Source organism: Myotis brandtii, unplaced genomic scaffold, assembly GCF_000412655.1.
Source record: "Myotis brandtii unplaced genomic scaffold, ASM41265v1 scaffold317, whole genome shotgun sequence".
NCBI classification, from domain to species: Eukaryota; Metazoa; Chordata; class Mammalia; order Chiroptera; family Vespertilionidae; genus Myotis; species Myotis brandtii.
Genome location: NW_005362155.1, coordinates 530,502 through 550,557, shown reverse-complemented (window position 1 = coordinate 550,557; position 20,056 = coordinate 530,502). Strand labels below are relative to the sequence as shown.

At 40.9% G+C, this 20,056-nt stretch overlaps 1 protein-coding gene across 1 annotated transcript in view; it reads right to left on the bottom strand.

Annotated features, from left to right (window-relative positions):
- Positions 1 to 15,670, bottom strand: part of XPO6 (exportin 6) — a 90,759-nt gene extending 75,089 nt beyond the window's left edge. The window contains exons 1-5 of the mRNA XM_014542951.1: positions 15,580 to 15,670; positions 12,524 to 12,636; positions 11,301 to 11,498; positions 4,187 to 4,346; positions 2,293 to 2,370 (exon numbers count right to left, since the gene is read on the bottom strand). Of these exons, the coding sequence (XP_014398437.1) occupies positions 2,293 to 2,370; positions 4,187 to 4,346; positions 11,301 to 11,498; positions 12,524 to 12,636; positions 15,580 to 15,631 (601 nt within the window). The 5' untranslated portion in view covers positions 15,632 to 15,670. The remainder of the gene's footprint in view (positions 1 to 2,292; positions 2,371 to 4,186; positions 4,347 to 11,300; positions 11,499 to 12,523; positions 12,637 to 15,579) is intronic.
- Positions 15,671 to 20,056: the final 4,386 nt, after the last annotated feature.

The following is a 20,056-nucleotide window of genomic DNA, read 5'->3' as shown; positions in this document are numbered from 1 at the left end:
AAATTAGTTCATATTTTATTTTCCCTAACCTCATACACAAAACCTAGGCAACACATAAAGAGCAAACATTATTTTTTATTTATATTATTTGATATTCCCCAACCTGGGCTCCAAAAAAATAAGTCTATCGAAGTATAAACTGAGTTATTAGCTTGGAATGTACCTGAACAAAGCCAACTAAAACACAAATATTTTGGTAGTGGAAAAGCATCACAGAAAAACAAGTTTTTCTGGAATATGCCTGATGCTGTTAACTTTAACTGGATGGTAAGTAAGCTAGGATTCAACTATCTAAAAACAAATCTAATTCAAAAGAACTAATCTTTGCAAACTATTATTTAAGTGAAATGACACATTTTAAGATTAGCTAAATTGCAGGACACTCCAAGGGATATATTCATAAAATCAAATCTCTGTATCATTTGCAATTTTTTCTTCAGTCATTCAAATATTGCAAAATATAAATCTGGTAAGTCACCTCAAATATTCATTCACCTTGAAAATGAAGGTTTGCCACAAAGTACAAACAAAGTTCAATTTTCTGTGGGCTTTTAATATATTCTAGGCCTCTGTAATAGATTTTAATCTAAGAAGTATGATAAATAACTCTAAACATGTTTTTTTTTACTTTTTTTTAATCCTCACTGAGAATATTTTTTCCATTGATTTTTCAGAGAGTGAAAGGGAAGGAGGAGGGAGAGGAAGAGGGAGGGAGGGGGAGAGAGAGAGAGAGAGAGAGAGAGAGAGAAACATAGAAACATAGATGTGAGAGAGACACATCAACTGGTTGCCTCCCACACTCGCCCTGACCAGGGCTAGGGGATTGAACCTAAAACCAAGGTAGATGCCCTAGACCTGGCATCAAACCCACAATCCTTTGGCCTGTGGGCCAACGCTGTAACCACTGAGCAAAACTGACCAGGACATTTTTTTAGTGTTTACTTTTATTTATTTATTTTTTTATTGGTTTTAGAGAGAGGGAGGAAGGGAGGAAGGGAGGGAGGGAAGGAAACATCAATCAGTTGGGTTGCCTCCTGCATGCGCCCCAACCAGGGATCGAACCCACAGCCTGGATATGTGCCTTGACAGGGAAGTGAACCTATCACCAATGATGCTCCAACCAACTGAGCCACACGGGCCAGTAAACTCTGAACAGTCCCCAAATTTCATGATATATTTTCAATTCTCTAGTAACTGCAAGAATTTCAACTTCCACATATTAACAAAAGGTTACGTGAAGCCGAAACCGGTTTGGCTCAGTGGATAGAGCGTCTGCCTGCGGACTGAAAGGTCCCGGGTTTGATTCTGGTCAACGGCATGTACCTGGGTTGCGGGCACATCCCCAGTTGGAGATGTGCGGGAGGCAGCTGATCAATGTTTCTCTCTCATCGATGTTTCTAACTCTCTATCTCTCTCCCTTCCTCTCTGTAAAAAGGTTACGTGAAACAGCATGGGCTTAGAGATGTCTGATTTCAACATCACATTTCCTTGGGGTAGAGGAGAAAGATGTGGAAATATTTCTCATTAGCCACAGCAACCTTTACAGTAGAGGAAGAAATATGTGCCAATTCACAGGATGCTCTCTACTTGAAAAGCATTTGTGATTATTTAGTGTAAACAAAAGCATTTAGAAACTAAAAGTTCCAGCTCAGACACAATTTCCTCTTTCCACCCATCCTTGAAAGTAGCCATTTTTAGGTGAACTGCACCCTGACTTTTGAAACAGCTATTAGTGTAACTGTAGACAATAACTAACTACAGTAAACTATTTAATGACCACTGCAAATATGCCCGTGCTTTATCAAATTATTCTGACCTGACGTCAAAGCTGATTACTGCACACTGGTCTTCATGAGCCCAGTGGGGAAGAAAGCACTCCACGTACCCGTCCCCTCCTTCAGCCTCTGCCACAACAGCGATGCCTATCAAAGCCGACCTATCAAGCCCCATGCATGAGCAACACAGCCATGATAATTGAGAAAAAGGGAAAAACAAACCAGGAGGATCAGAGATATAAGCTGAAGGGGATGGAAGTGGGTGACAGAAGATCAAAGGTGCCATCTTCCTGATGGGCAAGGAAGAAACAAAACATGTCATTGTAAGTAGTGTACTAGGAAGTACGAGTGAGTACTTAAGAGGAACTAAGAAAGCTACTCAGAAAACATGGACAAAAAGGCCAAAAATAGACTAATGAAGAGTCAGCATCTGGATCTGGCATAAATAAGCAGTTGCTACCCTGCTGAGACCCTCCACTGCATTTAAAAAGAACACCATGTGGTGGGCAGACCATACCACTTTCTCCTGAGGTTGGGGATGGTGGCGGGGTGGCGGCAGTAACGCTGTGTTTGTCCCAGACAGACTCCAAGATACCTATACCAAGAAAGGGAAACTGAGTTTAAGAGAAAAATAAAGTCCAACATGTGCAAATCAGATTTAGAAAAACAATTTATTGATATCTTTGATCAAACATCAATGTCTAAACATCCCTCTCAACCGTATGTCTAACTACTTCTTGGACAGCACCACTTGGATATTCCAAACTCAATTTACCTTCCCCCCACAAGCCTGCCTCCTCTTATCTTCCTCACTCACTAAACCCACACAATCTCAGCATCTGGCCTCTGTTCTCCCTTCTCACCTCACCCCCACCGCACACACAAGGCTTCATCATGCTGCACTACTTGCTGTTCCTTCCTCTTGCCCTTCCCTTTCTCAACCTCTGACCTGCTCCCTCCCCCAGAATCCCAACTTGACCTTTACACCAGACTAAGGGCTACCTCTCTGGTCCTCAGAATTCCACTCAGCTCATCTCCTCCAAGGAGTCTTCCTGTCTGTTAGGTTTTGCCTGCACATAAAACACACCTCTACCATAACTCTTAATGCAGTTTTTTAACCGTCTTTCTCCCCTAATGAAGTAAACATTACTAGAGGGCAGGGACTGTGTTTCATTCCTCTTTGTTTCTCCTTATAGAACCTGGTACCTATTATGATCACAAAAGTTTCTGAAAATATTTTGTTCCCAAAATATTTAATATTATGGGATGGATACACTTTGAAAATATCATGCTAAGTAAAAGAAGCCAGACACAAAAGGTCACATATTGTATGATTCCATTTTATGAAAAGTCCAATTAGAAAAATCCATAGAGACAGACAGTGGGTTGAGGGAAGAAGCACTGTAAATGTTCTGGAATGTCCCATATAGTGTGATAGCTACACAAAGTGGAACGTAAAGATATCAGACACAGTCCCTAACTCTAGAAATTTAACATTTAGTCAGGGATGTCAATAAGTGCTTTGAATGAAAGCTCTGAGGGTTTGGTTTCTGCCTAGAAATCTGGGGAGGGATGTGGGCAAATAACAAGATTACTTTTGATCAAGCATTCTTATAACCAACTTTAAGTGCCCACTGCATGCTAAGCACCTTTGTAACACATACAAAAGAAAAAAGTTCCTAGGCATCCAAGAAACCTGGACAGAGAAGCTGAAGACAACACTACATTTCCAAGCAAGCCCAGGCTCCTGGCACCTCTCAGCCAGGCTGCCCTGCACCTCCTAACAAGCAGGGCCCACTGGCAGCACAGTGGTCACAGCCCTCCTGACTCAGGGTGCTCCAATCTCTTCCTCCCTCCTGTCTCATTCGTCAGTTTGCTTTCTGTTTCTTCTTACTCTCCACACATTGTCATGGGGCTCCAATAAAACAGAAAAGATGGCAAAGAAAATGCTACATACTAATACAACCTAACACACATGATGCTGTTACACACTTTGTCTGTCTCCACTTCTCCCACACAAAATTTGAAATTTTCTATCTTCCTACTCCTCCAATTTCTCCTGATTTTAAGTACAAATTATTTTCAATAGAGTGTTCGCCACCCACTTTACTTAGGATACAGTAATCAGCATTTCAATCCCATCCCGATGGCCTGGTCTATACCTCATTAATCGCAGTAAGAGTGAGCACCAATCAATGGAAGACTTTAAGAAAAGTAGGTCAGAAACATTTTTTGAGTCTACTAAGTGCGAGACACTGGACTGGTGCTGGGAATATAGCACCACATTCTTTCTGTTTTGATGCTCAGATTCAGTAACAGCTAAAACAACTGCTCAAATATACTGAGAGCCAGGGCCTGAGCTCTGGTCCTCTGAAGGCAGGTCTCTGACGTTGGGCACCACCTGTGCTCACCTGTCAGTAGGCCAAGCACTGTCTGCACCTGGTCCAGCAGCAGCTTCCGCAACTCCTCTTTCCGAGCCACACTGAGGTCCTCACGGGGACAAGCCAGCTCTTCTGAAGTTGTTTTCAACATGATCAGCCCAAGGGGGGTAGTCACAGGGGACTGAATCAACTGCCAGGAAAAGGTAAGTTCTGAGAAAACTGTTTAAGGTATGAGTAATAATAAACTGCAAAGTACGCCTGTGTGTTTAATCATACATAAATAGGTTGCATAAATCAACGGTTTAGAAAAATGACTTAAGAGCACACTTATGTCGGTTTTTTAACCATTCAAAATATATTCTCATCTTATTTTAAATAAAAAATGCTAATATCATAAACTTAAAAATGACAACAATGCTCCCTTACACCTACCATGACGATTTTTATACATGTCTAGATTTTAAACACAGCCTTGGTTACTTTGTCCAAATTTATTAGTTATTAACACATATGTACACCAACTTGTGATACCTTTTTAACATTCAAGTGTTAAGTCAACTTTACATTTCTAAACTTTGTATGCTTCATGCAAGTTTAAGATTAAATACATGGCAGGCAGAAACATTGCATATACACCATTACACTAAGAATACAGCTATAACTTCACAAAAAACTATGCAGCAAGTCACTTTTTCTAGCACCTACAATATCCACTGTACCATAATAAAGTTTCCTTAAACATGAAATAGAAAAAAGGTAACACCTTCAATAGCATAGCACTACTTATCTCTTTCTAATCAATTTCACAAAATTCAAAGCATTACTATTGCATTTTTTTAGTTTCCAGAATTGGTAAAAGAAAATGAGTTGCCACTAAAATTCTTTGTTTGGCTATATGCTACAATCTATAAAAGAGCAAACAACTTAAGGAATACTTGACCATTTTCTTAAATCATAATTAACTTTAAATGTAGTTCATGCTCTGATACAAATAAATACTTTACTCAATCAACAAAATATAAGCCTTAGTGAAGAGAAGGACAAGATGAACTGCACACAGATAGAATGTATATTCCCCACTTCAATAGGGCAGACTTCCAGTCAAGATGGCAGCGTCAGTAAACACCATATTCGCATCCTCCGACAACCATATCAAAATTACAACTAAACTACAGAACAACCTTCATTCAGAACCACCTGAAATCTAGCTGAATGGAAGTCCTACAATTAAGGATTCAAAGAAGAAGCCACATCGAGACTGGTAGGAGGAGGGGTGGAGACATAGAACGGGCTGGTCACACACGTGGTGGATAAAAATCAGAAGGGATATCTCAGCTGTGGAGCGAGGAGTCCCAACCCCACAGCAGGCCTAGGCTTCTAGTGCTGGGAAGAGAAGTCCCCCTAACTTCTAGCTATACAAACCAGGGGAAATTAAGACTGAGTGAGACAGAGGCTGCTGGAGTCCCAGGCAGTTCCTCTTAAAGGGCCTGCACGTGGACTTACTCAAACTCACTCTTTCTGCACTCCAGCACTGGGGCAGCAGCTGGAAAGGCACCAGGGACATAAGGGGAGGAACTGAAGTATCTGGCATCAGGCAAGAGCTAGGGGGACAGCTTTCCCCCAGACACAAGAGCTGGCAGAGGTCATTGTTCCTCTGATGCTCAATGAACTTAGGGGAAGAGTACAGGAACTTAGAGAGAACTTCAACAGCATAAACAAGGACATGGAAACCATAAAAAAGGACCAGTGAGAAATGAAGGATACACTAACTGAAATTAAGAATAAGTTACAGGGAATTGACAATAGAGTAGATGAAACCAAGAATCAAATCAGCAATTTGGAATACAAGGAAGCAAAAACACCTAATCAGAACAGCAAAAAGAATCCAAAAAACTAGCCGGGCACAGTGGCGCACGCCTGTAGTCCCAGCTACTCGGGAGGCTGAGGCTGGAGGATCGCTTGAGCCCACGAGTTCTGGGCTGTAGTGCGCTATGCCGATCGGGTGTCCGCACTAAGTTTGGCATCAATATGGTGACCTCCCGGGAGCGGGGCCACCAGGTTGCCTAAGGAGGGGTGAAACGACCCAGGTCGGAGACGGAGCAGGTCAAAGCTCCCGTGCTGATCAGTAGTGGGATCATGCCTGTGAATAGCCACTGCACTCCAGCCTGGGCAACATAGTGAGACCCCGTCTCTTAGAAAAAAAAAAAAAAATCCAAAAAACTAGTATAGAAGATAGTATAAGGAGTCTCTGGGACAATTTCAAGCATACCAACATTCACATCATGGGAGTGCCAGAAGAAGAAGAGAGAGAGCAAGAAATTGAAAACCTACTTTTAAAAATGACAGAAGGAAATAGACATAAAAGTCCAGGAAGTGCAGAACATCCCAAACAAGATGAACCCAAAGAGGCTCACACCAAAATACATCATAATTAAAATGCAAAAGGTTAAAGACAAAAAGAGTATCTTGTTCTGGCCAGTGGTTAGAGTGTTGGCCCACGCAAACCAAAGGGTCATGGTTGGATTCCCCATCAGGGGCACAAACCTGGGTTGCAAGTTCACTCCCTGGCCATGGTCGGGGCACATGCGGGGGGCAACCAATCAATGTGTCTCTCACATCAATGTTTCTCTCTCTTTGTCTCTCTCTCCCTTCCCTCTCCCTCTCCCTCTCCTTTTTCCTCTTTCCCCCTCCCTCCCTTTCACTATCTCTAAAAATCAGTGAGGAAAAGATATCCTCAGGTGAGGATTCAAGAAAATTTTTAAAGAAATTAAAAGCAGCAAGAGCAGAACAGTTAGTTACCTACAAGAGAGCTCCCATAATTCTGTCAGTTGATTTCTCAACAGAAATTTTGCAGGACAGAAGGGAATTGCAAGAAATATTCAAAGTGATGAAAAGCAAGGAGTTACAACCAAGATTACTCTACCCAGCAAAGCTATCATTTAGAATCAAAGGACAGACAGCTTCCCAAACAAGGAAAAGCTAATGGAGTTAATCACCACCAAACCAGTATTATATGAAATGTTAAAGCGTCTTCTTTAAGAAGAATAATAAGAAAAAAAAAGATCAAAAATATGATCAATAAAATAGAAATAAATACATGTCTATCCACAAATGAATGTAAAATAACAACAAAATAAACAAGGAAACAAAACAGAAACAGACTCAATACAGAGAACATTTTGATAGTTGCCAGATGGGAGGGGCCGAGGCGGGAGTTGGATGAAAAAGGTGAAGGGGATTAAGAAGTACAAATTGGTTGTTACAGAATAGTCATGGGGATGTAAAGTACAGTATAGGGAATATAAACAATAATATTCTAATAACTATGTATAAATCAAGATTTATCAGGATGATCGCTTAGTTATATAATGTCTAATCACTGGGTGTACACCTGAAATTAATATAATATTGTATGTCAACTGAAAAATAAAAATGATTTAAAGAAAGAAATATAGGGCACTTTCCTTTGCCTGAAAACAACTCTTCCCTTTGCAGACCAAGGAAAGGCACTCAAATAATGGAAACTTTGATAAATTCAACTGCTCTCAGGAACAGCATTATGTAAAACCAGTAGCAATTAATGACATATTAAAAATGCTCTCTAGTCCTGGCCAGTGTGGCTCAGGTGGTTGGGTGTCGTCCTGTGCACCACAAGGCTGTCGGTTCAATTCCTAATAGGAGCACATGCCCAGATTTCAGGCTTGATCCCCAACAGAGGGCATGTAGGAGGTAGCCGATAGATATTTCATTTTTACATAGATATTTCTCTCCCCCTTCCTCTCTCTCTAAAAATCAATTTTAAAAACCTTTTTAAAAAAGTATACTGACAACAATTTTTTTTTAATGCTCTCTATTGGTGACAGATGGAAACTAGACTTTTGGTAGTGAGCATGCAGTAGAGTATACAGATATCAAGTTGTAATGTTGTCAACCTGAAATTTATGTGATTAAACCAATGTTACCTCATCTTTTTAATAAGCTCTCTATTAAATCAGTTCTCTTGAACGCTAAAACTTCAAGTACATCCTCCAAGTTTTCTCTTCATTTTCCACAAGTTTGGACTATTTCTAACACCAACTTAAATTCAGATAATGCAGTGGTGAGTTGGGGGACAGAAAATCCTCATGTAACAATTTTTCCTCCAATAAAGTAGAACTGACCCTTCATAAGCACCTCTTTCCATTTGGGTTATCCTTCTGTATTTTATAAGATTTCCATTATTTCCCCCTTTCACTTCTTTCTTTTTTTCTCTTTAGTGTCTCTATTTTCCCTCAAAACTTCAACCTTACTCTTTCAGCTGGGAATGACTTGTGCAACCAAAATTCCATTTGGCAATACACTTTTCTATAGATATGAAATGCTTCTGTGCTCCCTAGAAATAAATCCCTACAATATGGAAAATGTTATCTTAAAGCCCTCCTTTTTTCATCATTGAAAGAAGGGAAGACAGGCAAGAAACAGGATGAAAATGAAAGTTATTCGTTACTTGAAAGAACAATCAGGGGAGAAAAGGCAATTCTTTTCCTATGCTGCTTGCTCCTAAATTATCTGGCCCAGCACAGTGGCTACAGATCCAGCTCAGCAGATTTCAGGAACCTGAAGAATAGACTAGAAAGGTGTAGTACAGGGGTCCTCAAACTACGGCCCAGGGGCCACATGCAAATACAAATATTGTATTTGTTCCCGTTTTGTTTTTTTACTTCAAAATAAGATATGTGCAGTGTGCATAGGAATTTGTTCATAGTTTTTTTTAAACTATAGTCCGGCCCTCCAACAGTCTGAGGGACAGTGAACTGGCCCCCTGTTTAAAAAGTTTGAGGACCCCTGGTGTAGTATGTATGCTAGTGCATGGCAGGGATAGGGGAGAGGTTCAGGGAGGTTGTCAGTAAGTTTTGACTGTAACTACTTCTTTCTCAGTAGCCTAGAAAGGGTACAACCAATGCACAGAACTGCAAGTATCCTCTGGGGCCCTGAATCAACTCCTCCCTAATCACTGGGTGTACACCTGAAATTAATATAATATTGTATGTCAACTGAAAAATAAAAATGATGGTGGCATAAATTGCATAGATGTTTCAGCCAACTGTCAGAGTTTAAAAAAAAAATTTTTTTTAATTTAAAAACTATGCAACCCAGACTGCAAGCAGACCATGATGGAACTGAGTCCAAAAAACCTTTCAGATGGCTTAATCAAAGAATCATGTAATGATGAAGTTGATTCCAGAACCAATTTGGTCTTGTTTACCAATACCTGAAGAAAAGGTGCACTTTATTATCATTATCAGAAATGTCAGCAATTGAGCACCAATCATTCTTGACATGGTTTTCATGCCACTGACTGGTTCTCATGGATAAATAAGCAACAGAGAATAAAACTTGAAAAGATTTTAAAGCTCACTTAGTCCAAAATACTAAAATGATGAAAAAAATAGAACCAGAGGCATGAAAACATGGAACAGACTGTCGAATCTCAGAGGGAAGGGGGGAGGAGGGGGCAGGAAGAGATTAACCAAAAACTTATATGCATATATGCATTACCTATGGACACAGACAAAAGGGAGTTGAAGGCCTGGGGCAGGGAGGGAATCAGGTTGAAGGGGGCAAAGGGGAACATCTGTAATACTCTCAACAATAAAGTTTTTCAAAATAAAATAAAAAATAAAGAAGTAAAATGTTTCCAGCAGCATCACATGATTCAGATGAACATCATAAAGAATTTAAAAAGTCCTAGCTAGTTTGGCTCAGTGAATAGAGCATCGGCCTGCGGACTGAAGGGTCCCGGGTTCAATTCCAGTTAAGAGTACATGCCCAGCCCTAACCAGTTTGGCTCAGTGAATAGAGCGTCGGCCTGCGGACTGAAAGGTCCCAGGTTCGATTCCGGTCAAGGGCATGTACCTTGGTTGTGGGCACATGCCCAGTAGGAGGTGTGCAGGAGGCAGCTGATCGATGTTTCTCTCTCATCGATGTTTCTAACTCTCTATCTCTCTCCCTTCCTCTCTGTAAAAAATCAATAAAATATATTAAAAAAAAAACCAAAACACCCAACTCCAGTACCAACTGGCTGTGCAACCTTAAATTATTCTGAGTTAATCGTGTAAATCGGGTACTACTTCGTTTCCAGCTGTATCACATGATTCAGATGAACATCATCTCCCTCTTGGCTTAGGTCCCCTCTAGTTATTCCCTGATGACTTCCAATCCTGACATGTATGTAGTAAGACCTCTTTCCTGAACCCCAGATCCACATTTCCTAATGTCTCACAAGATATATACTGAAGGAACTAATTTTAAGTGTCTTTTCTGCCAAACTAAATTTACCATCTACCAAAATTCATTCCTTTGTTCTTCATCCCTGGCCTGGAAAATTTGCTACTTAAGCCTGAAATCTGGAAAACATCCTACTAGATTCCTCCCTTCCTTGACCCTCACCACCCACTGACCAAAGCTTTTTTACTCTGTCTCCTAAGTGCCTCGCCTCTATCTACCAGGCAGGCCTCTCTGCTTGGCTCAGATTCTCCTTGTCTCACTCAGACTTGGCAAACAGCAGCCTTACTGGCCACCTTCACTGCAGCCCCTCTGCAATCCACACTCCACACGATTGCTGAAGTTATCACTCCAACATAAAAATGTGCCATTTTCTCCCTTCTCCAAACTCGTCATTGAGCCAGGCCCGTCCTGGGCTGGCCCCTGCCCATCAATCTATCCTCTTACGCTGAACACTACCTCTCATCTCACCACCAGCAACAAGGTACTTCAGCACCTTGAGTCTAAATGCTATGCCGCCACTGCACTCTACACATACTTCCACTACAGTAATTGCCATATTGTTGGATAATTACTGTTAGCACAGCTATCTCCCTATCAAATTATGGCTCTGAAGGCCTCATCCTTGCACTCTAATACCTGGCACAGTACCTAACAGGCTTTTAAATATTTGCTGAACAAAATTTCACAAGAGGTTAACAAAGCAATTGGGTTTCCCACACTCTTTCTCCACTGCACCTCTCAAGAATACAAAATTAAGTGAATTTATCACTACTGTAGCTCCAAAATGCTAATCTTAAAACTCCTCTTCAAGAAAGGAAATAATCATTTCTACAAACAAAGTATATACAAGATAAAGTTTCCTCAGATATGTCCTTACCTGTAAAATGTTAGTAAAAAAGTCATGATAGAACATGGGCCAATCCTGACGGCCAATATCAACAATAACTTTGCAGAGCTTGTTCCGGACAAAGTAAGGTAAGGTTTTGTGGTGAGCCAAAAGGAGTTTGGGTAGGCAGCTACGGATTTCCATCTTATCCTGAGATGGGACCCCAAGCCACATTTTATTGATCAGATTCTGAAAAACAAATATACATCCTGAAGTTAGCCATCTATACATAAAAATAACTGATTTTCATCCAATGGTTAGCTGTATCACCTCAAACAAGCAATCCTGATTGTAAACAAAGGTTTGGAGCAATGCAATGTTGCAATAAGAGTGATAAAAATATTCAAATCCTATAAAACCACAATTCCATTCCTGGAAAGATCTGCTAAATAATTTAATGGAAATAAAAAAGCTGTACGTGTAAAACTATCTATTACATGGCTGTCTCTAACGGCCACCACAAAATAATGACAGAAACAACTTATGTTCAAAAACAGAAGAATGGCTTGGTGAACAATGGTATAACCACTTACAGAAATATTATATAAAGACAAGGGAGGGAGCATAATATAAAGTGGCATGAGCAATACGATTATTATAATTGGTTTTTTTAAGTGTATATAGGAAGACAAAAATGGGAAGCGAGTTGATTAAAATGAAAATTTTTGTGCTTAGGATGAGAATATTCTGGGTATCATCCCTCCTCCCAAACTTTAATTATCTTTTTCTAAATGATAACGTGGTATCCTAGCTGGTTTAGCTCAGTGGATAGAGCGTCTGCCTGTAGACTGAAGGATCTTGGGTTCAATTCGCATGCCCAGATTACGGGCATGATCCCCAGTAGGGGGGCATGCAGGAGGCAGCCAATCAGTGATTCTCTCTCATCATTGATGTTTGTATCTCTCTCTCCCTCTCCCTTCCTTTCTGAAAACAATAAAAAAAAATTTTTTTTAATGATAACATGGAAGGAAAATTATATACTACCACAAAGGACCTACCTACTCGACCCCATCTTACCTTTCTGGTGTCAAAGACAGAACCATGCCCCCAGCACACCAGACACCTTGATAATGGCAGCAAGTGGAGAAGCCCCTGAGTGAAGTTACCACTGTTTCCCAGCCATCTGTACGTCAAAGCTAAAGTCTCGTGCCAATGACATGGCAATGTGACTACAAATGCTTTTCAAAACAGTATAGAATTATCTGACAACTTACCTCAAAAACCGTCAAACTGTACATCATTACATAGTCATTCCTAGTGCTGGAGAGAAAGTACAGGCAGAATCTCCAGGCTCCTACTTGCTGGGCAAAGTTATTAAGAAGCTCCTCTGGAAAAGTTAAATAGCAACAAAAGAAGGCTATGAAAATATATAAAATTAATACAAGGCTGGGCTGTCTTATTTTTTTAAAATGCGCCGCCCTCTACATATGCTAATGTTGTCAAAACCAACTACAAAATCCAGCTTATTTTTCAACACAGAAAGGACAGCCCATATTTTTCCAACTCTGAGATGACCATGAGCACTGACAGTGTATTCAGGCATTTTAAAGTCAGTAAGCTTGCAATAGGCACTTTTTTCAGCAGAGAAACTTTAATTGTTCAAGTTCTTACTTAACCTAATGTGTGGATAGACAGTTATAAGAGTATCATTTCACCTTATAAATGATGGCTAAGTGCTAACATGTTTCCTCTGGGGCAGGAGATATATCTATGGTGTCTCTGAGTAATTATAAGGCAGTATTTACTAACATACATTTCATTTTCAAAATGGAGCTATCAGCTATTTTGGAGATACCTTGTATATATCTCCCCACCACTCACTCACACTGTTCACACACACACACAAAAATGCTGGCTAGAGAAATAGGAAAAAAATATAAACAAAGAATAGACAAAAATGCAAGTGAATGCAAGATGGCTAATTCTCTTCATTTGGTTTAGTTTTATTTTTAACTACCAGCCAAAAAAGTAAAAAAGAGTAGCAATCATGGGAGATGCCAAGAACAGCCCTGTCCACATCAAATCAGTTAGAAATGGTTTCCTCCTCCTCGGGCTGCGGTAGCATCATCCAGGACCACAGACAGCAAGCATTACAAGTCTATCACCATGTTTCTGCACATGCTGCCCTCAGTCACCTTAACCTGCTGTACTGGTCATGAAATGTAACAGGAAAAGGCAACAACCCTGAGAGATTCTAGGAAGCCCTTGGAAAAGAAGGAAGCACAGCAGCCAGTTCTAATCCTAAAGTCACTGCTCTGCTAGACCCTAGGACTTAGGTTACATGCACGAAGGCAGGCTCATTACAAATTCCATAAAAGGAAGCTGATGACCTGTTCTTATAATCAAATAAAAATTCCTATGAATCCCAGATGTCAAGTCAAACCGAAGAGAATGAGCTCTGGCTGGAAATGAGGAACTCAGGGTTCTGTTCTAGAACTTGCCACTAAATCACTGAGTCTGATCCCTAGAGAATTGCTGCTCCTCTATGATGCTTCAGGTTTGTCTCTCAAGGTTCCCTACTGACAGCTCTCTCTCTAGAGCACTAATAACACACCTTTGGTAGCGAGTGGGCGGCGCCTTTCTCCCACCTAGCTAGGTGCACCTTTAGTTCATTCTAAGATATCAAAAAGGAAACAAGTGGTTCCAGCCCACACTGGAATGAAGCTGAACTAAGACACACCCATTCTATGGAACCAAACCCCCGATTCCTCTCACTCTTCATTTAAATTAGACATTTATAGCATCTGGTTATTTAAATAAGATTAGAATACAAACATGTTCCGAAGGTTCTACTTTTCATTCATGAATGCTGAAGGTGAGCAGTATTTGCTTTGCAAACCAAAAATTAATAGAAAAACCAAAAGCAAGTCAAGTATGAGTGAAAAACAGGATTTCAGAGAAATTAGTACTGAACTATAGTAGACAGTATAAGGGAAAGATCCTTTACCTTCTTGGGTAAAAATCACCAGTGATGTTTTCACTATAAAGTACTTTAATAGCATAAAACTAACAGGGATCACTCTGGGGGCAGGAGGAGGGTCAGGCTAACTGTGTAATACGAGAGGATCTAGGGAAGCAAGCAAAGTGAATCCTTCAAGCCAAATGCCTTCTCAGCTACTGGGCTCAGCTTCTGTCAGTACTCCTTGTTTAGAAATGCTCTGGTTCTCTAGTCCTCAGAAAAGAAAGGGCAAGCCCAAAAGAGAACACCAAGTTTAAAATTAAGAGATAAAAGGTTAGCATCTACCAGGAGCTGACGTGATGCTCAAAGGATGCAAAGGGAAATGGGCTCTAGTCAAAGCCGTACTGGCGACCTCGAAATCCAAACTCCAATCAAGCTTTGGACAAAAGGCGGAACTCAACCATAATCAGCCATAACACTTAACTTGTCAACGTGTCAGAGAAGCCAAATGGGACAGAGAAATGGGCCTCCACAGAATTCCACATAAAGACCTCCAAGGAGGTAAAAGCAATGAATGTAAGGTCAGTACAAACATCCAAGGGAAAAACCCTTTAAGTTTGAAAAGAGAAAAAATTTTTCATTTTCAAGTTCAGGGTTTAACTGAGGCCTGGGAGAAAAAAGGATTATACTAGGACCATAGAGCAACATGTCCCTGAGACAGAGATCTGATATCTGTATACACTTCTAGTTTAAAGTACGCTTTAAAGAATATTGTTCATGTCAATGAATATAAAATCAAAGAGGTTCTAAAAGGCACTGAGGTTCCCTAAAGACCTGAGGTAAATACCTACACCTCTCTGTTGTTTGAAGTCTTCATTCATAAAAACTTGCAGAAAGGGTGGGATAACAGAGATAAGGAAATGGAGATAAGGAAAAAGAAGCAAGAAGCCCCCAGAGGTAAGACCAGTTTAAGGATCTCTGGGCACTAGATGAGGTTTAGATTAGACATCTACACACCAAAAACTTGTTCGTTTTAACATTTCTTTGAATTTTTTAAAATTAATACTTACAGGCTTCTTATAAAGTTCAACACTGCTAAAACCAAGGACAAAGCAGGAGGAGGGTTTTCCCACACTTTATCAAAAGAAAGAAAATCCATCACTGTGGATTACCGGGGGCTCCATGAACTACTAGTACATAGCCCTTGCAGCTAGATTGGCGGACCTCACCGGCCACCAACCAGCAGAACCAGAGCCAAAAGAACAAGAACTTAAGGAGTAACATTCAGGCTTGACAAGCCAAGGCTACCAACTCTCCCTCCCCACTGGGGCTTTTCCATTACAAATGACTACAACTCAACACTTCACTTACCTATCTCACGTTTTCTCTCATTGGTTGTACAGTCATGAAAAAACTCTGTCATCAGACTTTCCAATGCCCTGAGGGAGGTTTCTTCAGATGCCTAACAAAAGAATTTGAAAAAATAAAATCAATAAACAGTAACTTTAGTTCTACTGTTCCTCAGTTTCTTCCAGGTCACATTCAACAGCAATAGCAATTTACTTATTGAAAACATCTTGGTTCAACATTCTTCAAATACATGGTATAAGCCAGAAAAACAAGGGAACTTTCCAACTGGCTTGAAACCAAAGGTTTTAGTATACTCCATAAATTCATGCTACAATGCAATTGGTTTTCAATTATTTATGCTTAAAAAAAAAGAAGCAAATCATTCAAAATTTAATTCCGGAAACATATTGAAAGCAAATTAACAGCCCATGACTGAATAGGCAGTGTTAAGACATTCAGGGAAAAGGTTAGGGTTCCCTATAGACTACACCCCATGTCTGCATAACCTGGATTCAGAGAAATTGTAGTTAAACTGCTACATGGATTCTCAGGGTTTTGCAGGTGCTTCAATTCAAGAGTCACACATCCTGTCAACTCTCAATCTCACATGAGCAGCCAACAGAGATTAAGGTGCAGTAAGAGCCAAGCTGAGCAGGAACTCAAAATTAGAGAGCACCTCCAATCACAGACCCACAGAGAGAGCCGGACTCTCAGCAAAACGGCTTGGGTGGAGAATGAGAGGAGAGGGCTCAAGACTCCAAAGTTCGCCCACCCCCTCTTTCAAACCCACTTCCTCTTCTCTCGCATCAGTTGCAGCAACAGAATTTGAGTCAACACTCCTCCACACAGCCCATCTGCAAAAAGTGAGCATTCCCACACCATTTCTGAATCCTCACTGGCATTAATCTTCCCAGAGATAATCAAGAGCCAACAGCAGTTCTGGTTGCTTAATTATCTCTTAATTCCCATCTTCCCACCCACCTTCCCCCTACTCCATTTCCCACATCCTCTCCATTGCCCAGAGAGTAAAAGCTGACTTACAAAAACTATGCTTTAAAAGAAGTCCATATTCAAATGTGTTATGTATCAAACTGTAATATTACTAGAGGCCTCCACTTGGTAACTGACTTTTCAGGAGACTGAAGAACTTGGGCCATCTCCCTGGATAAACCAGCACATCTTACAATGAGTACTAATTACCGAAGCTAAATCAGGCTTGCACCAGCCCATCTACATCAACTGGCACATGTGAGCACACAACACAGTACACGAGGGCACGTTCAAGCAGTGTCAGGCATGCTGTCCCTCTCCTGCTGCGGTCATGATCTGATGGCTGTGCAATGACAACTGAACTTTGACATGCTGAGTGATGACAGGAATTTTCTCATCTGAATTTTATAAAATATCCTTAGATTGCAAGTTAAACTGAAAAGCTACACAATTTTCTCAAACGTAGAAATAACTAAAACGCAAGACTAAGGCTGCAATCTTTTTAACCCATTTCATGTTTTGGGTGTTTTTTTTTTCTTTATTGATTAAGGTACTACATATGTGTCCTTATACGCCCCCTTGCCCCCCAACCCCCTGGGGTTTTTTTAAAATATATTTTTAATTTTAGAGAAGAGAGGAAGGGAGAGGGATAGAGAGATAGAAACATTGATGAGAAACATCAATCAGCTTCCTCCTGCACGCCCCCTACTGGGGTTCGAGCCTGCAACCAAGGTACATGCCCTTGACAAGAATTGAACCAGGAACCCTTCAGTCCGCAGGCCGAGGCTCTATCCACTGAGCCAAATCAGTTAGGTCCCATTTCAGGTTTTTGTGGTGATCAAACCAGCCTCATTGATGGCTATGTAATGACAACTGACTTTCAAAGTAAATGTTATAAATTCAAATTTCCAAAATGAGTTTATATATCAAAAAAAATGTTCCGTCTGTTTCATAAATTGATTTGGTGCACCATTTCACTTGAAAAAAGGAATTAGCTGTTTTTTAAAAAGTTCATGGGAATATTTAAAAGAATCAAAGGAGGAGGAGACCAAGATGGCGGCATAGGTAAACGCCGGAGACTGCTGCCGCAAACAACCATTTCAAAAATACAACTAAAAGACGGAACGGACATCACCCAGAACCACAGGAAGGCTGGCTGAGGAGAGACTCTTCAACTAGAAGGAAAAATAACAGCACACCGAGGCTCAGAGGAGGCGCAGTGTGGAAAATACTCAGGTGCGGAGGTGCGCGCGCAAAGCGGGCTGGTGGCTGAGAGCGCGGTTGTCGTTTTCGGTCAGGGGGGAGTCTCAGACTCTGAGCTCCAGATACGGGCGAATCGCTGGGGACTCGGACTCAAACGGGAGAAGCGGGAGTGTCTGGCATCAGTTGGAAGGCAGCTTTCTCTCCGAGGTTTGCAGCGGTTCCTGGGGTTCTGAGAAGCAGAGCCTCTGGGAACGGGACTGAGGGCACCATAACCGCTCCCTCCGCCCGCCCTGTTGAGCCCGCCCCGCCCAAGCCCTGCGCAGAGCCATTTGCCGGATCGCCTCAGGCAAAGGCTAGATTAGCACCTCCCCAGAGGACAGAAGTTTTCCGCGGCAGACACAGCTGATTCACACAGCCAGTCGGCCTGGTGGTCAAATCCCTCTAGTATTAACTACAACAATCAAGGCTCAACTAGAACAAGACTGCGCACAAAGACCACTAGGGGGTGCACCAAGAAAGCATAAAAAATGCGGAGACAAAAAAACATGACAGAAATGGAGGATATAGAGCTAAAAAACGCAATTTTGAGGGCTTGCAATAAACTTTTGGAGAGCCTCACGAAAACTAATGAGACCCTCGATGCTATGATAAAGAAACAACTAGAAATTAAGCATACACGGTCGGAAATAAAGAATATTACACCCAATAGCAGACCAGAGGAGCGCAAGAATCAAGTCAAAGATTTGAAATGCGAAGAAGCAAAAAACACCCAACCGGAAAAGCAAAATGAAAAAAGAATCCGAAAATACGAAGATAGTGTAAGGAGCCTCTGGGACAGCTTCAAGCGTACCAACATCAGAATCATTGGGGTGCCAGAAGATGAGAGACAGCAAGATATTGAAAACCTATTTGAAGAAATAATGGCAGAAAACTTCCCCCACCTGGTGAAAGAAATGGACTTACAGGTCCAAGAAGCGCAGAGAACCCCAAACAAAAGGAATCCAAAGAGGACCACACCAAGACATATCATAATTAAAATGCCAAGAGCAAAAGACAAAGAGAGAATCTTAAAAGCAGCAAGAGAAAGAGACTCAATTACCTACAAGGGAATACCCATACGACTGTCAGCTGATTTCTCAACAGAAACTTTGCAGGCCAGAAGGGAATGGCAAGAAATATTCAAAGTGATGAATAGCAAGAACCTACAACCAAGATTACTTTATCCAGCAAAGCTATCATTCAGAATTGAAGGTCAGATAAAGAGCTTCACAGATAAGGAAAAGCTAAAGGAGTTCATCACCACTAAACCAGTATTATACGAAATGCTGAAAGGTATCCTTTAAGAGGAAGAAGAAGAAAAAGGTAAAGATACAAATTGTGAACAACAAACATGCATCTATCAACAAGTGAATCTAAGAATCAAGTGAATAAATCTGATTTTGTACAGAATGAACTGGTGATTATAATGAATCAGGGACATAGAAAGGGAATGGACTGACTATTCTTGGGGGGGAAAGGGGAATGGGAGATGCGGGAAGAAACTGGACAAAAATCGTGCACCTATGGATGAGGACAGTGGGTGGGGAGTGAGGGCGGAGGGTGGGGCGGGAACTGGGAGGAGGGGAGTTATGGGGGGGAAAAAAAGAGGAACAAATGTAACCTGAACAATAAAGATTTAATTAAAAAAAAAAAAAGAATCAAAGGAAAATCTCACATGTCAAAGAAACTTACTGACAAAACATAAAAATAAATATAACTCAAGAGATATTTGTTGAACTAAAGTCAGTTATTCAGTTAAAATAAATCAATAGTTCTTCTGGAGCCAAAATGGATTCCTGAAAACTAAGGACATATCTTCCAATGACACCTGCTCCACAACTTTTTCTCATAGTAATCATTTTAGAGTAGATCCTGGGGAAAAACCTGAGCTCATCACACTCAGGTAACCACAACCTCCAAGGTTTATTTCATACTGGTTCGTAGGGCACAAGTTTGTGCACTTGACAACTACTGGTCCTGCATTAAAAGGCTGTTGGGGCAAGTTCCTCACAATCTTCCCAAAGAATCCAACTCTATCTCTACTCCCCTCCAGCCTACCCTCCCTGCTCCAACCCAAAAAAGCTAGCATTCCAGCAGAAAGCAGAAAGACAAAAGTATCCACAAGGGTCACAGGATGGATGCTCCCACCAAATGATGGTTCATGGAAAAGGAAACTGTAACCAAATCTGGTGTTTCTCAACTAAAACAAATAATGTGCTATTTGCATTTCAAACATGGTCTATAACTACAATACTAATAACCTACC